General features: G+C 48.3%; 1 protein-coding gene across 6 annotated transcripts in view; it reads left to right on the top strand.

The window, feature by feature from the left end:
* Nucleotides 1-23452, top strand: part of KMT2E (lysine methyltransferase 2E (inactive)) — a 2078550-nt gene that overhangs the window by 982687 nt on the left and 1072411 nt on the right. For all 6 annotated transcript variants that reach the window (XM_078680502.1, XM_078680521.1, XM_078680476.1 and 3 more), the window contains one exon: nucleotides 6869-7099. In XM_078680502.1, coding sequence (XP_078536628.1) covers nucleotides 6869-7099 — 231 coding nt within the window. The remainder of the gene's footprint in view (nucleotides 1-6868; nucleotides 7100-23452) is intronic.

Raw genomic sequence — 23452 nt, 5'->3', positions numbered from 1 at the left:
TACCGGTGCGAGGGGTTGTTGGTCGAGAATCGATCTTTGGCTCACATCGCAGGACGTCTTGTCCTGGGCCGCTGGCGTCCAACACATGGCTCGCACCCTTTCCGATCACTCGCCGGTCCAGCTCCTCCTCCGGCCTCCAAATTCTCAGCGTCGGGCCTTCACCTGGCGTCTTTCTCCCAATGCCCTTAGGGACTCTGTGTTTCAGTATTCCAAATAGGCGGGCGTTATTTTCTCCATTCGCACCACCCTGGCTAAACTAGAGGGGGAGATTCGGGGCTCGGATGCCGCCCAGGCGGCGTGCCCCAGCCTCGAGACGCTAGCGCTACTGCGTCAAAAACACTCCGACTTTTCGGGTGAGGCCGGCCGTGACCTTCCTCGGCAGAGAGGGTCGGGACCGTCGCTTTGGAGAGGTGGACCGCCCTGGACGCACCCTTGCCAACCATCTGCGCCCTCCGCGCGCAGCTTCCTATATCACAGCCCTCAGTGATGGCGGTTCGGACCGAACCACCTCTCCGGAAGAAATTAAGTCCTGTTTCCTCGCTTTTTACTCCCAGCTCTACTCTGCCGGCCCCCCTCCATCCCCAGAAGAGTTTGATCAGTATTTCGAGTCCATTGCCCTTGTTTGGCTCGAAGACTACCATCGTAAATTCCTTGACAAGCCTTTTTTCTAGGAGGAAATTTTGGCAGCCATCAGCAGCCTTCCCAGTGAAAAGGCACCGGGCCTTGACGGCCTGTATGCATCGTTTTATAAATCATTCGCCGCCATTTTGGAACCGCACTTGGCGGCTATGTACAATGAGTCTTTTGACACGGGCATCTTCCCGCCGTCCCTTCGTGGGGCTTCACTAACCCTGCTCCTTAAACCTGACAAACCCGCCAACCGCCGCCACTCCTACCGCCCCCTCTCCCTTATTAATATCGATAACAAAATCTTTGCCAAATTGATTGCTTCTCGTCTCCTTTTACTTGCCCTCCCCGATCAATCTGGTTTAATCCCGGGTAGAGCTACCCCCCACAATTTCCGCACTATCTTTTCCTTCTTACATCAAATTAATCCTAATCTTCCGACCGTGGCTGCCCTGCTTGACGTCACGAAGGCGTTTGATATGCTGCAGTGGCCCTTCCTTTTTTTATATCCTGCCGCGAATGGGATTCAGCGCCCATTGTTTGCGCAATATTAAGCTCCTTTATACCAGCCTCACCGTCCGTCTTCGCATTACTGGTCAGGTGTCTGACCCCATCAACATTACTCGAGGTACCCGTCAGGGGTGCCCGTTATCACCCATGCTTTTTGCCATCGCGATGGAGCCCCCCTGGCTGCTCAGTTACGGCAGCTCCATATTCACTGGGGCATTGGCTTTTCATCCCGCTCCCTCCTAGTTTCCATGTATGCGGACAATATCACTCTTTATGTCCGTCATCCCCAGGACAACCTCAGTACCTTGGTGCGGGAGGTTATTCGATTTGGCGGGCTCTCGGGCATTCAGGCAAACTGGAGAAAGTCCATTCTCTTCCCTTTGACGGATGCCACCCTCTCCTTCGCGCCTGATTTTCCGTTTTAGTGGGCATCCGGTCCCACGTGCTACTTGGGCATTTGGCTGAGTAGAGACTTGGACGAACTTTGGAGGTCGAACTTTGGGCGCGTGGTGGACTGGCTCGAATCTAAGATCCCTTTATGGAGCCGCCTGCCGCTGTCCCTGGCCGGTCGCATCGCTATAGCCACGATGGTGATCCTCCCTAAATTCCTTTACCTCTTCTCCAACATACCTATCCCCCTAACTTCTCATTTCTTTCACAGGCTTTGTTCTCTGGTCATCTCACTGGTGTAGGCGGGGCGGCAACCCAGGGTTGCCTATGATATCCTGACTTTGCCCATGTCTGCCGGTGGTTTGGGTGCGCCTGACTTACGCCTTTACGCCCTGTGCACTCAGGCCAGCTTCTTGCATTTTTGGCTTCACCCCACCCCCTATCAGCCCCACGTAGCGGTGGAGACTGACGTCGGTTCCCCCTGGCCACTGACCAGTGCGCTGTTCGCTCCTGCGGTGCGCCCCCGAACTGAGGTTGATACGGTCAAGACGCTGCGCTAGGCATGATCCTTCCAACGCCGGCTTTCTGGTCTTTCTTTCCTATTTACCAATGCTATGCCCATTATAGATCACCCGGATTTCCCGCCCCTTCAGTCCTCTAGTATTTCGCGTCATGCGGCGCGGCGCGGCCTGAGGACTTTAGCAGATCTCTATCCGTAGAATTCCTTTTACTCACTTCCGGAATCCCCATTGCTGCAGGATACGCTCCTGTTCTATCAGTTGCGGGCTACCGCCGGAAACTGCACCCTACCTTCCCACAACCCCCACCCCTACTTTCAGGCCCATCAAATGCCAGTGGGCAGCAGGATTCGCCATCACCTTCCCCCACTGGATCACCATCACTTTGGACAGGTGTTTTTTGCGGTTAGTCCGAAGGGGCTACTCCCTCCCCTTCGAGACTACCCCTCCAGCCATGCCACCATGACACCACCACATGTCGTAGGATAACCTGGCCCTTCTCCAGTAGGAAGTTACGGCTCTCTTGGCCAAGGGAGCCATTGAGCACGTTCCTGTCCCAGAAGAAGGTTGTGGTTATTATTCCCACTACTTTCTGTTGTACCCCTTTCTGCCTATACTACTTTTGCCCAGAGTGCTGAAGAAGATCAAGCGCGACCGGGCCCAAGTTATTCACATGGCTCTGGATTGGGCACGAAGAGTCTGGTATCGTGAGCTGCTCAACATGACCATCGATCCTCCGCTCATACTGCCTCTTCGGGAGGATCTGCTGTCTCAGCAGCAGGGGACGGTCCTCCACCCGAACCTGTCCAGTCTCCACCTTCTTGCGTGGAGATTGAGCCACGGCAGTTGACGTCTTTCAACCTGCCCCCCGAAGTCTGTGACGTAATCTTGCCAGCCAGGCGTTCCTCCACTAAGACGGTATATGCCTGTAGGTGGAACAAATTTGTGGCATGGTGCACAGCAAAGGCTGTGGATCCCCTTTCTGCCCCTCTCTCTGAAGTACTCTTGTTTCTTCTCTCTTTAACCCAGCAGTTTAGACAGGCATTGCAAAAAACCCGTCCAAACTCGGGGATAATTTTGGATGATGCGGTTGGCGGGTTTAATGAGTGGATACGGCAGGCGGCTGCTGCCTCCACTAAGCAAACCACGCTAGCCAGAGCTAGACGCGCTCCCTCTCAACCCTGGTTTTCCCCTGACCTGAGGGAAATGAAACTGGGGTGCAAAAAACTCGAACGCGTGTGGAGACGTGCATATAGCCCGGAGGCCAAATCTGCCCTACGATTTGCCCAAAAAGACTACTATGCTGCAATCAAGGTGGCTAAGGGGAACTATTATGCGGGGCGAATTGCCAAGGCAGATAACAATGGCAGGGAGATCTTTGCCATTGTTAAAAGCTTTGTTGCACCTGTCGCTGAGGCTGCTTCTCTCGTACCCTCGGCGCATTGGTGTGAAGAGCTGTCAACTTTTTTTTCTACCAAAATAGCAAGGATCCAGCAGGACCTGCTAGCTGCTCTCCCCAGTGACAGCTCCGCAATCTCCCCACTACCCTCCTACTGCCCATACTCGGGACAGCAACTCATTAATTTCATGCAGATTGAGGAGGATGTTGTTCTGCCCCTCCTTCAGTCCCTAAAATCTGGCTCTCCATCTGACCCATGTCCGGCCCGGGTGCTGTCGGAGGTGGCAGATTTGGTCTGTGATGAGACCACGCAGATAGTGAACCTCTCCCTGGCTTCGGGCGTTGTTCCTTCTGTTTGGAAACGGGCCAAACTTCTGCCGCTCCTGAAGAAACCCGGACTGGATGTGGCGACTCCGGGGAATTATCGTCCGATTTCCTTGCTACCGGCACTTACTAAAATTTGTGAAAAGGTAGTATTCCAACAATTGGAGAGCTTTGTGGAAACCTCTAAGGCCCTCCATCCCGCTCAATCGGGCTTCAGGGCTGCTTACAGCACCGAGACGGCCTTGGTGGAAATGACCGAGGCTATTCGGGACTGTTTAGACGGGGGTGGCAGAGCGGTCCTAATTTTATTGGACCTCTCTGCTGCCTTCGACACTGTCCCTCATGACCTCCTCCTCGGCCGGCTGTCGGCTGTGGGCATCGGGGGTGTAGTCCTGGATTGGCTGTCCTCTTTTCTATCTAATAGGACCCAGCAGGTCTGGCTGCCTCCCCATGCCTCGAAGCCTAAACCTCTGTGCACAGGTGTTCCGCAGGGGTCAACTCTTAGCCCCTTACTGTTCAATGTTTATATCACCCCCCTGGTTTATCTAGCGGAACAGTTTGGGGCTAAGATCATAGGGTATGCAGACGATACCCAACTGCTGTTTACCTGGCCCGATGCCGATCTGGATACATCCACGGTCCACCTGTGTTTGTCCTCTGTATTTCGCTGGTTAACGGAGGCCCAGCTGAAGTGCAATGAGGACAAGTCAGAGGTGCTCTTTTATGGCTCCTTTCCCCCCTCGTTCAAGAGCTCACTGTGGCCTTCTAACATTCCCGGCCCTAGTGAGATGGGGAGACCTGCCAAAAATCTTGGCATTTGGTTCACGGAGGACCTAAAATTTGAGCATCACATTAAGAAGCTTACAGGCACCTGCTTCGCCACTTTGAGAATGCTACGCAAATTCTTCCCCCTACTTCCTAGGGATGCGAGGGAGTCGGTTGCTCGGGCGCTCATCTTGGCTAGGTTGGACTATGCCAATGCACTGTTTAGTGGCATACCCGCCTATTTGGTGCAGCGTCTGCAAATTATTCAGAATGCGGCCGTCCGTCTATTATTTAACATACCTAGATGGAAGAGCGTGCGCGTGGAGATGCGCACGCTCCATTGGCTCCCGGTCAGACAGCGCATTATGTTTAAATCTCTGGTGCTGGCTTTCCGGGCAACCCATGATCAAGGCCCCATCTATTTGAGAAAGAGATTTGTCAGATATGTCCCTGCACGTACCCTGAGATCTTCTACTCTGTCTAAATTGTCTCTTCCACGTTTTAAACGGTTCAGACTTGGTGGTCAGTCGATTTCTGTGATTGTGGCCCGGGCCTGGAACGCTCTCCCTTTCCATCTGCGTTCCTTGCCAACAGTGGCTGCATTCAAAAAACATCTAAAAACTCACCTCTTCAAGAGTACAATCTGATGTGTTTTCTTTCATTCTCTGAGTCTTGATGTCTGTTTCTTTTTCCCTTGTCTCGCGCCAGGATACTCCCCAGTAATGGAGCGCGTTATAAAATGGTTTAAAGTAAAGTAAAGTAAAGTAAAGGGCTCTGCTCTGGGCACTACCAAGGGCTATCTTTCTGCCATCTCTGCTTTCCTTCGGTTGCCAGATCAACCTTCTCTTTTCAAGTCCCCGGTTGTTAACCGTTTCCTCAAAGGCTTAACACATCTTTTTTTTTCTGATCCCCTTCGTTATGCCTCAGTGGAACTTGAACCTTGTGCTATCATATCTCATGTGTGCTCCCTTTTAGCCACTGCATAACTGCCCTTTACGCCTTCTGACTCTCAAAACTGCTTTCCTGGTAGCCGTCACTTCTGCTAGAAGAGTGAGTGAGTGCCAGGCTCTTTCTTCAAACGCTCCTTTCCGGTCTGTTCATCCGGACAAGGTGGTCCATCCTTTCTTCCCAAGGTGGTCACTGCCTTCCACTTCGGGCAGACCATTAATTTGGCCCCCTTCTTTCCGCTTCCTTCAAAGGAAGAAGAGAGGCTCCATCGTCTGGACCCAAAGCGTGCCATCTCCTTCTATCTGGATTGCACAAAACAGTTCCGGGTGGATGATCAACATTTTGTTGGCAATGTGGGTGCAAAGAAGGGCCGGGCGGTACACAAACACACCATTTCTCGATGGGTCGTGCTGTGTATTAAGGCTTGTTATTCTCGGGCTAAAAAAGAGCCTCCAGTCGGGCTTCGCGCTCACTCCACCAGAGCGACGGCAGCCTCTACTGCCTTGGGATGAGGAGTGCCTCTGAATGACATCTGTCAGGCAGCCACGTGGGCATCACTGCACATGTTCACCAAACACTACTGCCATGGACAGCCAAGGCCGGAGAAACGGCTTCTTTGGCCGTTCTCTTCTCCAGGACTTTCTGGTGTGATCTTGGTTCGCAGACCCACCACTGGGGTTGGTATTGCTGGGGTATCTATTCTATACTAACATGTTTCTTTCAGATGCACAAGTTATTTACCTTTGGTAAGAAACATTAGTTAGTTATAGATTCCTTACCGCCCCACCCATCCTCCCCGTTCTGCGAACTGATTTCTAGGGTTAAGGACATCCTTTCAGGGCCCTAGTTTGGTGTACCAATGGTCAGTGTCTTGAATGGCTCCGCATTTCTGGCGCGGAAAGTCATGTACAGAACTGACATTCGCGCGTGAGGGCAGCGTCTAAGTAGCTGCCGCGGCGTCATCCCGGTGACGACGCCGACGACGGATGCAGACCTGACCGAGGCCACCTTCCAACGCGCAGAGGTACTGCTGACGAAAAAACGTTACGGATCTAGTCTGATGCCTGGGGGTAATTCTAAGGTAAGGAATCTATAACGAACTAATGTTTCTTACAGATACATCATTACCGAAGGTAAGTAACTTGTGCTTCTTGTTTAGAGTTGTAGCACCTCTTACAGTAGTTGCCTGTCCTGGAAGTAGCAATGATTCCAACAGGCATTTAAAGAGAAAGAAGAGAACTAAGAGAGTTTGACTCACCATAAAGGTAGCAGTTCATCACTACGTTGTTGAATTTCATATATGATTTGCTTTTTATTTTAGTAAAGGAATTGCCTGAGAGGAAATGTATATAAAAATCAAAAAACATCTGATGCCCATGATTTCTAGGGTTCTGCACCGGCCGCTGATCCATCTGAAAATGTTAGCTGTGGATGGGAGACAAAAATTAAAGCATGGATGGATCGTTATGAAGAAGCTACCAACAACCAGTACAGCGAAGATGTTCAGCGGGAGGCACAGCGAATCGCTCTAAGATTAAGAGATGACTTAGACAGAAGAGAATTAATTAATCGGTCTGACTGGCAAACCAGCAGTCTGATATTCAAACCCCCAGTTGAGGTAATAATGTGAATACTCACTAAAATGTAAAATAACTGCTATATTTGTTACATCTTTATCGCTATGACACAAACCTGCAATCTACACTTGTATGCAAACTAGTGATTCTGGTAGTTTTTAATCTTCTATTTTCTGGTAAATACTTCTAACTGCGGTTTCTTCACCTTCAAAATATCATAGGTACCATACTGAATATGGAACATTGTCCTAGCCATGAGTCCCATATTTATTCCCAACGTGCACCGAGTTTCTCAAGCAATTTTCAACCCCGCAGCAAATTTTTTCCTTCAAGGATACCATGTTGCATATTTTTCAGGCACTGCTGGTTCCTTCTAGTGCACCTTTGGGCCCCGCTCAGCCAACAGTGCCTCCTTTTGGACTTCTGCAGGCAGAACACGTTCGCCCCCCCTCATAACCTTCCTCTTGGTCCATTCTGATGCCAGTCAAAGCTTACACTCTGGCTCCAAGGTCCAAGCCAGTCCCTTCTATGCCACCCCCACTGCAGGCTCCACCAGTGCCCGATCTGATTGTGACACTGCTCTTACTCCAATCCAACGTCGATCCCTGCCACGCCTGTGTCATGCTAAGCAAGTAGCAAGAGTCTTACACTAATTATTCAACTAGATCCTCAGCCTTTTCCATGACACTAATATTTCTACATGCTGCAGGCCCGGTTTGGTTCCGATCCTAACTCGATCCATGCCCTACAAGATTTTCCCACAACACTGATGAAGGTCTTTATCTGGACTTTCAGAATGCCTGTGGAGTAGGCACCTTACCTGAGATGGAGTGTAGTGGGGCTGAGCGTTGCATTCATACACTGTTAAGTTAGCATGAGCTTATTAGAAGTTTAAACGCCATTTTACCTTTTGCTTTCTTTTGCACACGGCACACACGTTAGATTTTGTTTCGCGTTAGGCGGAGTGTTTTGGTTCACATGAGAATAACTTGTTTTTCTACATTGCTAGACTTGCTTCGTAAGCTTAGTCTGAACAGTGAGTGCCGAGGCCTTCAAGGTTAAATCAACACTGTTGCTCGAACTGATCCGCGCACGTTCTAGACATAACATATATGCAGCTGTGGACAGCTCAGATCCTGGCACCTTTAATAATACACTGTGTAGGGATGATTGAACACACTTGGAGAACATTCGTATGCTGAGAGCTTGTGCTGAACTCGATGTGATTCACTCCAGCTAATCTCTGAGGTATGGGGTCACCTATGCAAGCCTAAGAGACCTTCTTTAGTTCTAAAATAACCTACTAGCAAGGGAGAGTGAAATATAGGTATATATTTAACCTGTTTCCATTTAGCATTATAACATGCTTTCTCCCTTTGTATTTTATGGAATAGTAACTAAACTGACAATCTTATTTCATATCATATGTCTGCTTATATTAGCTAAGATGCTGCACCTGAGATCACAGCGTTAAAATAAACATTTTAAACTTGCTCGTACCTACCTTTATTCCCTGTTCTGGACTGGTATGAGAGTATAACGAAAGAGTGCTCATGTTTACCACCTTACCTGAGGTATCCTAAGTCGCATGTTCTGGGTTGTCTAATCATTGGTTACTTTGCTATAGGACAAAGAGCTAATGAGACACTGATGCTAGTCTGGTAGGGGATTTTGGGTACTAAGGTGAGTTTTTGGTACACCCTAATTCACTGAGACCCTGAGTCTCTGTGCTCAGTTATGTGACTGAGCAGAGTCCCTGCAACAGGGCGCCCAACGTTGGTGGTCTTCTTTCATGACGCTTGAGTAGTGCTTATATCAGTCCTTAACCCCTTCACTATTGTTTCTGGTTAACAGTGGTGACGGATAAACCTACCTATAGTTAGATAGGTCTTTTCAAGCTTGAATCTTTCAAAACGGTTTCCTTTTGAATTACTACCCAGTTGTGCAACATTGTTTTGCATTGTACTTCCGATATCATCCTTTCTAATATCAAGGGAGATGCGGTGAACTTCCAAGTGTCTAATGCCTTACGCGATGTCCCCAATGCGATAAACCCCGTCAATTGTCGAGAATTATTACCGCGGCTTATAAGACCATAGGCTGTAATAGTTTAGGTGTCAAGCCCTTTTCTGCTAAAGATAAAAAACAAACTCAGGGGTCGAAGTCTGAGAAAGACGATCAGCCCAAGGCTCCAAAGCAAAATTGGAACAAAAACAAGAAACAGGGCAAACAGAAACAGGAGTCCCGTCCCGCATCACCAGTGCCTGCGTCTACTGAGCGCTCTTATGACTTGCACGACCACGCTACGATTAAGTCACCTGATCGATTTCAGGTTCCTGATCAACGTTCTCCTCGTTCTTTACAGGACACATCGGCCTCATCGTCCGGTGGTGGAGGCGGCGACGACAGAGGAAGGGGTGGCCAGCAGAGTCGCGACCAACCCTGCCCGATAGACGGAAAAGGCAAACAGGACGATTCTTCACAGAAAAGACCAGAGTTTCAGAAAAAGAAAGTTGCCGCTTTAACAGCGAGATATGCCACAGATAGTGAGAACACAGCTTCGGAATCAGATGTGGGCGCTGACGCTGTTGAACAGCACGGCGGAGATTACCATAGTGCGAGAGGCCCTGCGTCCACTACTGAAGGTGACAGCGACTGACTAATTTGTTGTTGTTGAGACAGCTGATACTAGAGTAGCTCCCCTAATAGGTTATTTGAAATCGACCTTTTAATTGAAGGTGACATACAACGTACCATAAAAGGGGTATTTTGGGAAAATCTTACAACTACGTATGACATTTTGTTAGCGGAGGCTGACTGGCACCCACCTTTTGTTCTCCCAGCTCCGAGAGGGGAGGAGGTAATCCTCTCTAGTTTCGCGCACATCGTGTCAACGGAGCATGTGTTGAATTTTGCAGATGAGTGGGCTAAGGCACTTGCGCCTGCTTTGTACCGTACTCAGTGTGGTTGGGATAAATTCTCCCCCATCATGAGATTCCCTTACAGTCTATGCCACAGCCTCAACCACAATATCCCATGCGGCGTGAAGCGAAAACTTCAGTCGCAGAAATCCTTGAACAATTGTAATATCAAGGTGTAATTGAAACTTGTGTGTCTCCAATGAATAATCCTCTTTTTACTGTGACCAAACCTGATGGTTCTTACCGTTTGGTATTGGATCACCGGCATCTAAACAAAATACACACGGCTCTGCCCTGGTGGATGGTCTTGTGCATAAAAGGTTTAAAACCACACTTGATATATCCAATGGTTTTTTTGCCCACAATCTATCCGAATTAAGTAGTCAACTGACCGCTTTCACCAGTGGTAGGACACAGAAAAAATTCAAACGTTTAGCAACGGGCTATAAGAATAGTCCAGTTGTGTTTGCTGCCCGTATAGATTCTCTTTTAGAGAGAATCAACCCAGATGTGTGTTCATACGTGGATGACATTTATCTCACAGACGAGATATGGGCGCATCTGTGCCGCGTTGACCGCATAATTTGCAATTTTGCGGACTTTGGTTACAAATTTAACTTTGCCAAGTCTCACATTGCACAGTACACAGTGCTGTTCCTGGGCTATGAGCTCAACAGTGAAGGTCGAGGATTGGCTCCTCACTTTTTGGAGAAATGCGCACAACTGCGCGCTCCTTCAACACTAAAAAAATTGCAATCCTTGCTGGGATTTTTGAATTTCGGGGGTACATACATTCCCGAATATGCCCAGCGTATCAAGCCATTATATGCTTTGATACAACCAACTTTTACCAAATCGTGCTGGCTGCCTGAACATTCAGCCATTTTGCAATCTTTGCAGGCTGATCTGCTGGAATCTAAATTCTTACTGACTCGTGATAACCACACCAACCTGGTGATAAGATTCGTCCCTGGGGCGGTGGGTTTCATGTACCTTACTTTTAACGAAGGTGACAGTAACCATCGCTTACAAGTCACACTTGTACACTTCGGCTGAAATGCGGTTTTCCACTGTGGAAAAAGTTTTGACAGCAGTGCAAATGGCGATTCTAAAGGAACGCGCACTGTCGCAGGGAAAACGCATGTTGGTTGTTACCCCGTATCCTGCCTTGGAGGCAGTGACGAAAGCCAGTGTACTTAATTCTAAAGCTTTGCACCCACGGTGGATACAATGGGCAACATCATTGACGTCTCCGGATGTCACGTTAATTTTTTATGCCTCCTTACCGTCGCAGGAGTATTTACAGTATGGATTTGTTCATCCTGCCTCTTTGACTATGTGCATTTTGAAGGATTTCCATTGTATCATTTACACTGATGGTTCGGCGCAAGTCGCGCATGGGTCTAAGCACGCATACGTCTCAGCTTGCGCTATTGTGGTTGGTACCATTGTGAATGGAGAATTCAAGTCCGATGTTGTGCATACACAGACATTAGGGGACTGTACCGCCCATTTAGCAGAGCTCCATGCTCTGATGCTTGCGTTGGAGTACGCAGACCCTGGTGTGACTACTCTTATTGTGACTGACTCAACCTACTGTGTCGAGTCTTACAATGACAATCTGTTCTTTTGGTATTAAAACGACTATCGTGACTCCAAAGGTAGCACAATAAAACATAAAATGATCTGGTTTCGAGTGGCTGAACTGAAAGAGCAACTGCCACTTGTGTATGTAATTCTTCTGTAGTAGGAGATCTCTGTGTATAGTCATAATCTGTATATAGACCAGCCCATGTGCGAGGACCCGGAGCAATCAAAATAGTCTCCTAAGTTGTCTTCTTCTGCAGTCCTGCATAGACACTTAAGAGAAAATCAAAGACAAATAATGCAGCCTAACATTAACCAGGCTACATTAGCCAGCACATCATCCTGAAGTGAAAAAGGATAGCCAAATAATATATACATTTACACATTTTACAGAGTTTCACACCTAGAGAAAACTCTCCTTCACAAAAATCCTTTGTCATGATAGAGAGAAAGGGTTGGACAGACAAGCCTCATAGGCTGCCATTATGTGTCTGGAAAAGGGATACCGTGCCTTTAAGGAACACTCCAGAGACCCTCGGTATCCCATGATGCACAGCCCCAGGCAAGTTCTTTTTTCCGGCTCCTGCTAGCAGGACCCTGGAGCATTGAGCTCTACCTTTTTGGGTATATCTTCAATTTTTGGATATTTTCCAGTGAGATTTGTGTTTCACTCGACGTCTGGGGTCTTCCTCTTCCAGTTGCTGTCTTTTTTGACCAGTTTTACCATCTCTATCTTGTCGAAATGCCAGCATTATTCGACAAGTGCCCTGAGTGTGGTAGGAAGAAGGCCAAGTCTGACCCCACAGAGTGTGCATGACAGGGAGAAGATTAGTTTCCAAGGCCTGGAGCAGAGGAGACATCAAGAAGCAGGTGGGACCTCTGGACATGGGGGGACTCTATCCTCATCCTCTGCCCGTGCATCGGCCTCTGGAGGGCTCCCCAGTCAAGAACAGGCCCGGAAACGGCACCGGTCCCGGTCGATGTGGAGGGCTTCGACGTCGGTGTCGAGAGGTAGGACTACCATCTGTTCCCCGTTGACCCAGAGCACTGGGTCGAAGCGACGTCGAGAGGTAGGACGTCGAGACCTCGGACGAGGTCGACGTCGAGGACTTCACCGGTGTCGACACACCATAGTCGTCGTGCTTACTCCAGAAGAGGCAGGCGCTCCCCGTCGAGGCGACACTCTGTTTGCCTTCAACGTCGACACGAAGATCGACGTAGAGGAGGCGAAGATCGACGTCATGGAGATCGACGTCGAGGAGAGTCACGTCGAGGAGATCGACGTCAAAGAGTACGTCTACTCCCCGGACGGGGTCTAGCGTGATGAGCGTCTCGTCATCAGAGAGTTCCCGGTCGCGGCAGCACCGGCGTTCCTCCTCAGGAGAGTCTACCTCAAGAGCATCCTCCCCGAAGCCTGCTCGTAAGAAGAGGAGAGTACTTAGGTCTCCGGACTCTGATTACTCGAGGACCTACTCGCCCTCAAGGCTTAGGACTCCTACTTCGCAAGCTCAACAGCTACTTCCTCCTCCGCCTCCTGTTCCGCCACAGTCTCTACAACCGAGGCCTTTGATTCCAGCTCAGCCACCTCTTCTTCCAAAACAGCCGGTGCCGGTGGGCCCGGAGAGACCCAGGAAACCGAGGTCAAGATCACGGGGGAGGCATCGCTCTCGCAGTGAGCGTAGATCTTCAACCAGGTCACAACATCGTTGTCATAGAGAAAGGTCGCGGTCCAGGCATACCAGATACACGGACTCTTCAAGTGACAGTGACAGGAGGTATTCGTCTACTTTATCTGACTCGCCTCCAACGAGGGTGTCGCCATTGGATGACATTGTGACGTTTCAGGACGTGCTGTTGAGGGGAGCAGCGAAGTTGAGGATAGCACTGACGGTGCCCACCCCTTCCACCTCTGTCGTCTTTGAAATGCTACAGCGTAAGCACCTGTCTCGCCCTTTGCTGCCTTTGGTGCCAGGGTTGGAGGAACCAGCCATGGAGCTATTTCTAACGCCGGCCTCGGTGAAGTCTGCCCCATCCCGGCTGCAGAAGAAGTACAGGCCCCAGGATTCCGATCCGGCATTTCTGAGAACGGATCCTGCACCTGGTTCGGTTATTATTACAGCGGCAAAGAAGCAACACTCTACTGCTCCTTCGTCAACGTCCCTCCAGACAAGGAGAGCCGTCATATGGATTCGGCAGGGAGAAAGGTCTGCAGTATGGCAGCCACGTCTATGAAAGCTGCGAGTTCAACAGCACTTCTGGGTCGGTATGACCGCTCCTTGTGGGAGTGCCTGCAACAGTTCATTGAACTCCTCCCGAGGGACAGAAGGGAAGATTTCCAGGACATCTTAAATGAGGGCATGATGGTCTCCAACCAGGTCATCAGCGCGGCTGCAGATGCCTCTCTCCTGGCTGCTCTTGGGTACTGCCATGGAGTAAATTTGAGACGCCACTCCTGGTTACGCCTTACCTCTCTTAAGCCGGAGGCACAGCAGCGTATTGCCAACTTGCCCTTTTTGGGGACTACCCTCTTTGGGACTCATGCGGATGAGGAGATGACCTGCATGAAGGCAGAAGTTGAGACGCTGAAGGCGGTCGTTTGGAGAAACCAAAGGACCAGCGGAAGTTTTTCCGCCCCTTCCAGAGGCGCTACTCCTCCCAACGTTTCCAGCGGGGGCAGGGTGGCCAAGCTGGCCAGCAGCAACAACAATATCAGAGGCAGCCCTTCCAGAAGCGTCAGAGGGGCAGAGGCGGTCAACAGACCTCATCAGGGAATAAGGGCCCGGCTGGGTCGAAGCCCTGAGGGATTACTTCCCCCTCGTCTGTTACCCACTCCGGTGGGGGGAAGCATTCAGAATTACCCAGCAGAGTGGAGAAAAATTACTCCGGACAAGTGGGTACTGAATATTGTTTGCAATGGATACAGTCTTCGTTTTGTCAGCCCTCCTCCAGCTATTCCACCGGTTCGCTCGCAATACCAGCTGCTCGAGCTCCAAGCAGAGGCCGATACTCTGTTAAGAAAAAGGGCGATAGAAGACGTCCCTCTGTCTCAAAGGGGAAAGGGTCTATACTCCAGGTTCTTTCTAGTGCGCAAGAAGGACAAGAACGAGTTCAGGCCCATTCTGGATTTGCGACAAGCAAACAAGTGTATCTGCAGGGAGAAGTTTCGCATTTTGTCCTGGCACCAGATTTATCCTCCGCTGCATCGAGGAGACTGGCTTTGCACAATAGATGAGCAGGATGCGCACTTCCATGTACCCATTGCACAGAAACATCGGAAGTTCCTACGCTTCCTAGTGTGCACCAACCTCTATCAGTACACCGTACTTCCGTTTGGTCTGAAGTCTGCGCCCAGGACCTTTTCAAAATACATGGCAGTGGTGGCGGCTCACCTGAGAAAGAACAAAAGGTGTTTGTCTACCCGTACCTGGACGACTGGCGGATCAAAGCCTCCACCTTCCAGGAAGCACAATTGCATTTCAACAGGACTGCTGTTCTGTTGAGCCAACTGGGTCTACACATCAACATATCCGAGTCTGTTCTGACTCCTGTTAAGTGTCTGCAGTACTTGGGAGCCTCCATCTATACACTCAGAGCACACGTGTGTCCTTCGGAGGAGCGTCGCTTATCGATCCTTCGGAATTCTCAGACTCTCATGTCCGTTTCATCAACGACAGTGAGGACATTGTCGTTTCTCCTGGGGACAATGGCTTCTTGCATCTTCTGTACACCAGATGCACGCCTCCTCATGAGACCGCTGAAGGAAAGTCTGGAGGATCAGGGGAACCAGAAACGAGGGAGCTGGGAGGACAAGATCACACTTTCTCAGCACGCTCAACAGTCACTGAAGTGGTGGTGTTCAGCGGAGAATCCCCTCAAGGGGGTTCCATTCCACAAGGACATTCCAATACAGACCATTGAGACGGATGCTTCTCCCCAGGGCTGGGGAGCGCATTCAGACCATCTGCAGATCCAAGGAACGTGGTCCCAGGCGGAGTCCACGTACCATATCAATTTTCTGGAACTCAGAGCTGTTCACTTGGCACTGAAGGCCTTTGGTCCGTCCTTCCGGACCAACTCCCTGCTTGTACAGACGGACAATACGACTACGATGTATTACCTCAACAAGCAGGGAGGCTCGAGATCACGCACACTGTCTCAGGAAGCGCAGGCGATCTGGCACTGGCTGCTAGCCAGAGGACTGACGATAACGGCGACCCATCTACCAGGTGTGCAGAATGCTCAGGCGGACGCACTCAGCAGGCTCGTTCAGGAGAACCACGAGTGGGTTCTAAACGACGAGGTGCTAGGAGACCTCTTTTAAAGATGGGGGTACTCCAGACATAGATCTGTTCACCACCGCCAAAAACAGCAAATGCCGCGACATCGCCTCCAGCTTTTACCAACCGGGGATCTGAGGAATGCGCTATGGATCATCTGGTCGAACAGCTTTCTGTACGCTTTTCCACCCATACCCTGATTCCGGCAGTGCTCATCAAGCTGTCGCCGTCCAGAGCGCGAATGATCCTCATTGCTCCGGAGTGGCCTCGACAGTGGTGGTTCACAGACCTGCTCCACCGGTCTCTCCAACCCCATCTGCAGGTTCCATGTCGGCCGGACCTTCTAACGAAGTTTGTGGGACAGATGGTGCACCCCAACCTATTATCGTTGAGTTTGGCGTCATAGCCCCTGAGATAGTTCAATATGGACACTTGAACTTGCCAGACAACTGTATGGAAATACTTATGGAGGCGACAAGGCCATCCACCAGGACTTCCTATGTCTGCAAGTGGAAGAGGTTCTGCATTTGGTTGAACTTCCAAGAACGCTGACCCTACCTCCTGCAAGGAAGATGTCATCCTTCCATACCTCTTGCATTTGGCTCAATCTGGCCTTAATTTCCATTCTATTAAGGTTCACTTCCCAGCAATAACTGCATATAGGAAATGCCTTCACAAACATCCTTTTTCCAAATATTACAATCAAATTCCCCTGAGCACTTCAAATTATTAAATAGTATAGGTGTATCTCCTTGTAACATAAAGTTCAAGAGTCTAAGTGCAAAGCAGTCCAAAATGAAAAAATATTTCTTGCTTCTTTTCCAAATTAGAGACCCTTTAGTAAAAGTTCTGCACGTAGAACATCAGAGTACAAATGTCCAGCTCTTTATCCAGAAGAATTTTAATAATTGTCTTCAACAGAATTCTCTTTGCAGCCAACACGTGTTTCGTCTTGCACCATTAACATGCATCAATGACTTCATCAGGGCTGCAACCCAAAAAAATATAAATACAAAATTTCAGATATTTTCCCTAACTGGTCAGTCTCATAAGTCTAAATCCTCCACCACTTATTCAGAGCCATAGCAAAAGTGGGAAAATAATAGTATTTTTAAGTCACCCTCAGTGGTTTTAGTAAGGCTTTGTTCATGAAAGGTGCTATGATGTTAGTTGTTTAATAAAAGTACAACGTCCACAGTGTACTTAAGAGCCCAACGTACCAATATGTTAAAGAGGAAAAATGACCTCAAGAAGTGCTCAATGTATCTCAAGAGCACAAGAACTTTCAAATCATGAATATGCAAATAAATCTGTAACATAAGAATGCCGGTTTAATTAACAGGTCCCTTCTTAACCAAAATCAGAACATGTCATAAAAAAGGTACAAAGTTTCTTCCTCAAGATCAATTATTATTGTCAATTCACATGACCATCCATATTTCTACTATTTGTCCTCGTATATTCATTCAGTAAATGTATGTGAAGATCACTCTATTCTTAACCGCTTATAAATCCTATCAGTCACTACCAATATTGCTTCTCTGAACTACTAGTTAGTTCCTTTTCCCATAGATCAAGGAGGTCCGGTTCCAAGTCCTCATAGGTCGGTACAATCTGAGCTGAATAAATGGTGGGATACAGTAACCCTTAAGCAATACCTAGCTTTGAACCAAATCCCCCGTGGTCTTAGATATCAGATTATACCGACCTATGAGGACTTAGAACCGGACATGGGCGGGAATATTCACAGATTATGACTATAACAGAGATACCCCTACTACAGAACTTGAGTTACAGGTAAGAAACTACTCCATACTCTTGGTCATCAGAGTGTGGGAGTTCACGCTGTTGGCAATAGTTTGGCCGATGAGGCCGCAAAGACAGTAGTTTCGACATATTTGGTTGCAGCAGTTACACGTTCCAAAAGTAATATTGATGATGACATCTTGGCAGCAATTGCTGCTACTGAGAAGGGAAGTAAATATCCTAGTGGATTTCCTTCAAAGTATTCTCATCATTTAAGTCCTGATAAAGTTCCTCATGTGAAAATACCAGACGTTGGTGACAGATTGATTCCCAACGCGGACCACAGGTCAGCGCTGATTACAGCTGCCCTCAAGGGTGTTGCATCCGTGCATGCGGGCGTTTCGGCTTCTGTAGCTACAACAGCATTTTTGGTGGCGGGGACTGTATAAACAGACGCGTGATTATGTCCTTCAATTTGACATTTGTTAGCAGATCAAGCCTTCGTCTGCTACGCGTCCACCTCAGACACAGTTGTACATATCCAATAAACCACTTGGCTGTGTTTATTTGGATCACTGCGGTCCTTTTTCCTCTGATACTAGGTATAAGTACATCTTAGTTGCAGTTGATTCTTGCATGCACTTTGTATGGGTGTGGCCCCACCGAAGTGATGATTCACAAACTGTCATAAGAGATTTGCGTGTCTTTGTGGGAATTTTTGCGTGTGGCACCTTCTATTCGGACCAGGGTCCAGCGTTCGCCTTTAAGGCGTACAAGGATGCCATGAGTTCATAAGGGTTCCAAGTCAAATTTTCATCTACATACCGACCTGAGGGTAATAGTGTTGTGGAGCGGATGAACCGTGACTTAAAGCAATCATTGACAGCTAGGGTTATAGGTACCGGCAGGAACTGGCTGGCCCATCTCAATAGCGTACAGCGTGCACTTAATCTCTCTAGAAGGTCTCTGGGTGGGCGGACCCCATAAGAGATGCTCTTTGGTATCAAAATGTTTATCCCGGACCTTGAAGGTCTAGACCAGGCGGCGGCTGCTGCCCCCTTTGACGTAGATGAACATTGTAATGTATTACAGAATCTACAAGAGACGAGAGACAGTCTTGCAAAGGAACACTTGCCCTCCACATCTGATGCTGCGTTGCAGATTCCGGTAGTTGGCTGGCTACCCCGAGTTGGAGAACTGGTCCGAGAAAAGATCGAGAACAAGAAAGAATTTGGTCCCTCATATCGAGCTCCAGTTCCTGTACTTGACGTGCAGGGCACAAGAACAGTCAATTTACCTCCACTTCCGGGTTGAAAGGAAAAAAGGAACATCTCCATTGACAATGTCAAATTACACAGAATGGCTGATTCTTCTTAGTGTGACACCTGCGGTCTCCTGTCCATCGATACTGAGAAATTCTGTTTTGGCTCCGGCTCCTAACAACAGGCCTGACGTTGCCTTCGGGATGCCTGCTGTTTCAAGTCCTTTATTGAATACCCCACCTGATACTCATCTTGATGAGACTGAGTATACTTACCCCACAGACTTATCGATGCCCGATTTACAAACTTGTTTGGCCACTGAGTCCAGATTTTCATTTGACACTAACTCTACCACATCGAAGTCCCCTTCAAAACTTTCTGTTTTTGCAACATGGATTAAAAAACATTTTTTGATTCTTCCTTGGACTTACATCTGGTTGGTGCTTTTTTCAATTTTTTTGTTTGTCAATTGGCTTTGTGGTGTATTTTTTCCGTATCATGAATGGACACTACGTAGAAGAGAGGACAGCTATTCGACTAATTAATGGAACATTGGCACCCCATTCCTCATCACACAGATTGAAGAGTGACCTGAATTTTGTACCCATTACTGCTTAGCCCGTCTTAGATGGGATTGTATGGGATGCTGTTAAATTTCCAATTCACGGTCCCACAGAGGTTATAAATGTCCCGAATGTACTAAGAGTTTCTATGGGGGATGTGATAAAACAAAACATACGCTCTGATGATTGGGATGTTCAAGCCGTAGAGGCTTTGTTTTCAGATTTGAAATATTATACTGCTTTTGATGCTGAGGATTTATATTTAGATTTGGCTAATCATGGTTATTTGTTCTGTTATCAACACTATGGAAATCACTACCTGCATAAAGCAAACACATGGAGGAATATGGTTAATTATACGCAATGGGAACATTGCCCCGCTCCTGTGGAATGGAAGGCAGCTCAAATTCTCTTTTAAAGAGATTCACTTATTTTACTGATTTCAATCAGTCAAATCCTAATGCATTTTATTTTAAGATGACCGAAAAGTCCTCTTCCAAAGTTAGACTTACCCACACAAAATTATTATATTCCAAGTCCTTTCTTGACCAATTGGCTATTGGGGGCTATGAACTGTGGAAAGATACCATTGATCTTAAATCTGTTTGGGGTTCTAAAAGTTGGCAAGTGCAAGGCACAGAGGCTTTGCATCCTGCATGTCTCATCCCGAACCATATGTTGTTTTTGAATTCGACTATTTATCCAGTATTATGGGTGTCTTTCATAGATTCACATGCCTGAATCATTCCCCGTCGTCGAGACGGGAGTCTCCGGTATATAGAAAAGTAATGTCCTATAGACATATATAGAGAGAAGTAGGCCTAAGGGCCTCACCTTAGTAGCCTATCCAAGTCCTTTTGTGAAAAGGACCAAACTCTAGAAGAGAGCCAATCAGCTAACACCTCCCTCTAGAACCTTCCTGTCAGGAGCCTCAGTCCCTCAGATTTTCTACCGCACGTTGTGCTAAGGGAGTCTCCACCTGAGTTCCCCTCAGGTTTCTTTATTCAAACTTATCTCTTTACAATTTTGGATTACTTCACTGAAAGAATAGATATGGCTGATCCTCAGAAGAAAGGTCTCTTCAAAGCGTGTAGTTCTTGTGGTAAAAAGAGGTTACATGTGGAAGACCAGCATAAGACCTGCTTATATTGCCTGTATCCAGACCATTTACCAAAGGATTGCAAAATTTGTAGAACATTTTCTACAAAAACGCTTAAAGACAGAGAAGGACGTCTTTTACTCTGGCTTAGCAGGCTCAAGGACAGAGACAATTTGGAATCTTCAGAAGAAGGTGAGAATTCTTCAGTTTCCTCTAAGCTGTCTTTAAAAAGGCCGAGGGTGGCTTCCCCTAGCCCTCCAGACGCTCCTCCAAAGAAGGCTACAAAAAAGTCTTCAGAGGCCCAGTCATCGGTGTCTGACAAGGAGGTTCATACCTTCAAGAAGCCTGCGCCGTCGTCGACGACGACCTCGTCGACGCCATCATCGGCGCAAAAGAAGGCTATGTCTCCCGTCTACGTCTCGACGTCGACGACGACAGTATCGACGACGACGGCATTGTCGACGTTCACTTCATCGACGACGACTACACCATCATCGACGGCGGGTAAGCCCTTGTCGTCGATTATTATTATTAAAAAATCGTCATCGACGCCCAAGATCTCGTCGACGACTTCGTTGCCGACATCAGTGTCGACGTCGAAGCAAGTGCCGTCGACGTCTTTATCGTCGACGAGAACATCATCGTCGACGAGTGTGCTGTCGACGAAGGCATCGACGACGAAGAAGGCACCGTCGACAGTAACATCGTCGACGAAAAAGTTCCAAGAGCTACAATCGGTGGACAATATGTCGTCCACGATCCTGCCGTCGACGGGCCCTTCATTGACGATTGAAGCTGAGTCACAACCCGCTTCTCTAAGGGTAAAGATCTCAAAAACGGCAGTCACACTGGAATTGACGTCCCCAAGCCGAGTGCAAAGTTTACCTCCAGCTTGTCTCCTGCAAGATGAGGAGTCGGATGAGGAGGATATAATGCAGGCTCACAACCCATCTGATCTGGTAGTCAAATGCCAGAGCTCAGACGAGGAAATTGCCCAGGAGCATACAGTTCAGACGCAGGTTCAGACGCAGGTTACGCCCATGGTCTGTCTCCCAGCATCTATAGTGTCTGATTTGAGATTTCTAATACAGGACTATAAACAAAGGTTCCCAGAGTCATCAGCTCCTCCAGCAGCGGGGACTGTTCCGTCTCCACGGCCTAGACCACCATCCTTGGTGCTCCAGCGGGAAAGGGAACCATTGCAAGATCCTCAATCATCTGAAGATGAGGAAGAACAACAAGAAGAAGGTGAGGTCCAGGATGACCAATCTAATCATGATGACGATGATGATTACATCATTTCTTCTCCAGCATCCCCTGAACCGGCTACTTCAGCTTCTCCTCCTGTGGACATAGGTGGTTTCCACAATCTGGTGGAGAGGGCGGCAAAAAGGTTCCACATGACAATGGAGTCTCAGGAAAAAGACTGTTTCCTGTATGACTTTAAAGAGCCGCTTAAGAAAACAACAAGATCAATTCCGATAATCGATCATGTATGGGAGCAGGGTGTGCAGTTGATGCAGAATCCAGCCTCAGTCTCGGCGGTTGTTCCAAGGCTGGACAAAAAGTACAAGGCCCCATCATCGGCACCAACCTGCCTTACAGGACACCCTAACCCGGACTCTGTGGTGACACAGGCGGCGCAGAAAAATTCAAGGAATCCTTCCTCTCTGTTGACAGCTCCACCAGACAAGGAGGGCAGGAAACTGGACAATATTGGAAAGTGTTTTTCCACCATGTCTGCAATGACAGTGAAAGTGGCAAATACTATTGCACTCCTAGGAAGGTATAATAGACAGTTGTGGGCAGATATTGCTCCGTATTTATCTGAACTGCCAGATGCCACAAAAGAGGAAGTTCAATCTCTTCTTCTGGAGGGTCAAACATCGGCGTCTGAATTGATTGACTGTGCTATGGATGTAGCAATGACTGGATTCAGACAGCTGGCAGGAGCAGCAGTATTGCGGAGGCAGGGATGGCTCAAGGCTACCTCATTTCGACAGGAGGTGCAATCTAAAGTCTTAGACATGCCATATGATGGACAACACTTGTTTGGAGCCAAAATCGATGAAGCGCTTCAAACAATAAAAAAGGACACGGACACGGCAAGAGCGCTAGGCACGCTACAATTTAAAAACCAGTCCTTTCGAGAGAACAGGGGCAGAGGACAATCCTCTTACAGAGGTAATTTTCAAAACAGATCCTCGTATTCTTACAACCAGGGTAAATCCCAATACCAGCAACGTCAGCAACAACAAGGACGGCAGTCCTCTTATGGGAAGTCCAACTTTAGAGGCAAAAACCAAAGGAAGAACACTGGCGGACGCCAATGACCTATTCCTACAGCCAGTCCATCCCTCATCTCCTTCTTTGAAAATTGGAGGAAAACTGACCCATTTCTTCAACAATTGGAAAAGAATTACAACGGACAGGTGGGTCCTTCAATTGATTCAATTTGGCCATTCCTTAGAATTCGAAAATATCCCTCCAACAACCCCTCCTTGCCCAATGCAACACAAAAACTTGCTACTTCTTCTTCAAGAAATCTCGATTATGCTCAAGAAAGGAGCAATAGAGAGAGTACAGTCGGCTCACCAGGGGAGAGGATTTTACTCCAGCTTCTTCCTGATTCAAAAGAAGGATAAGAAATCGAGGCCCATTCTAGACCTCAGGGCGCTGAATGCTTTCTTAAAGAAGCAGTCGTTCCGCATGGTCACGATTCAGGAGATCTTGGGTCTCCTAGAGGAGGGGGATTTCATGACGTCTTTGGACCTACAAGACGCATACTTTCACGTCCCAATCCACAAAGCTCACAGAAAATTAATGAGATTTGCAGTGGCGGGCCAACATTTTCAATTCTGTGTCCTCCCTTTTGGCCTCAAGTCTGCGTCCCGTATCTTCACCAAGTGTCTTTCCCCGGTGGCAGCATTCCTCAGGCA

The sequence above is a fragment of the Lissotriton helveticus genome, chromosome 1_1, assembly GCF_964261635.1.
Source record: "Lissotriton helveticus chromosome 1_1, aLisHel1.1, whole genome shotgun sequence".
Classification (NCBI taxonomy): Eukaryota; Metazoa; Chordata; class Amphibia; order Caudata; family Salamandridae; genus Lissotriton; species Lissotriton helveticus.
Note: the sequence above shows the minus strand (reverse complement) of the source record. Positions and strands in the feature narration are given on the sequence as shown.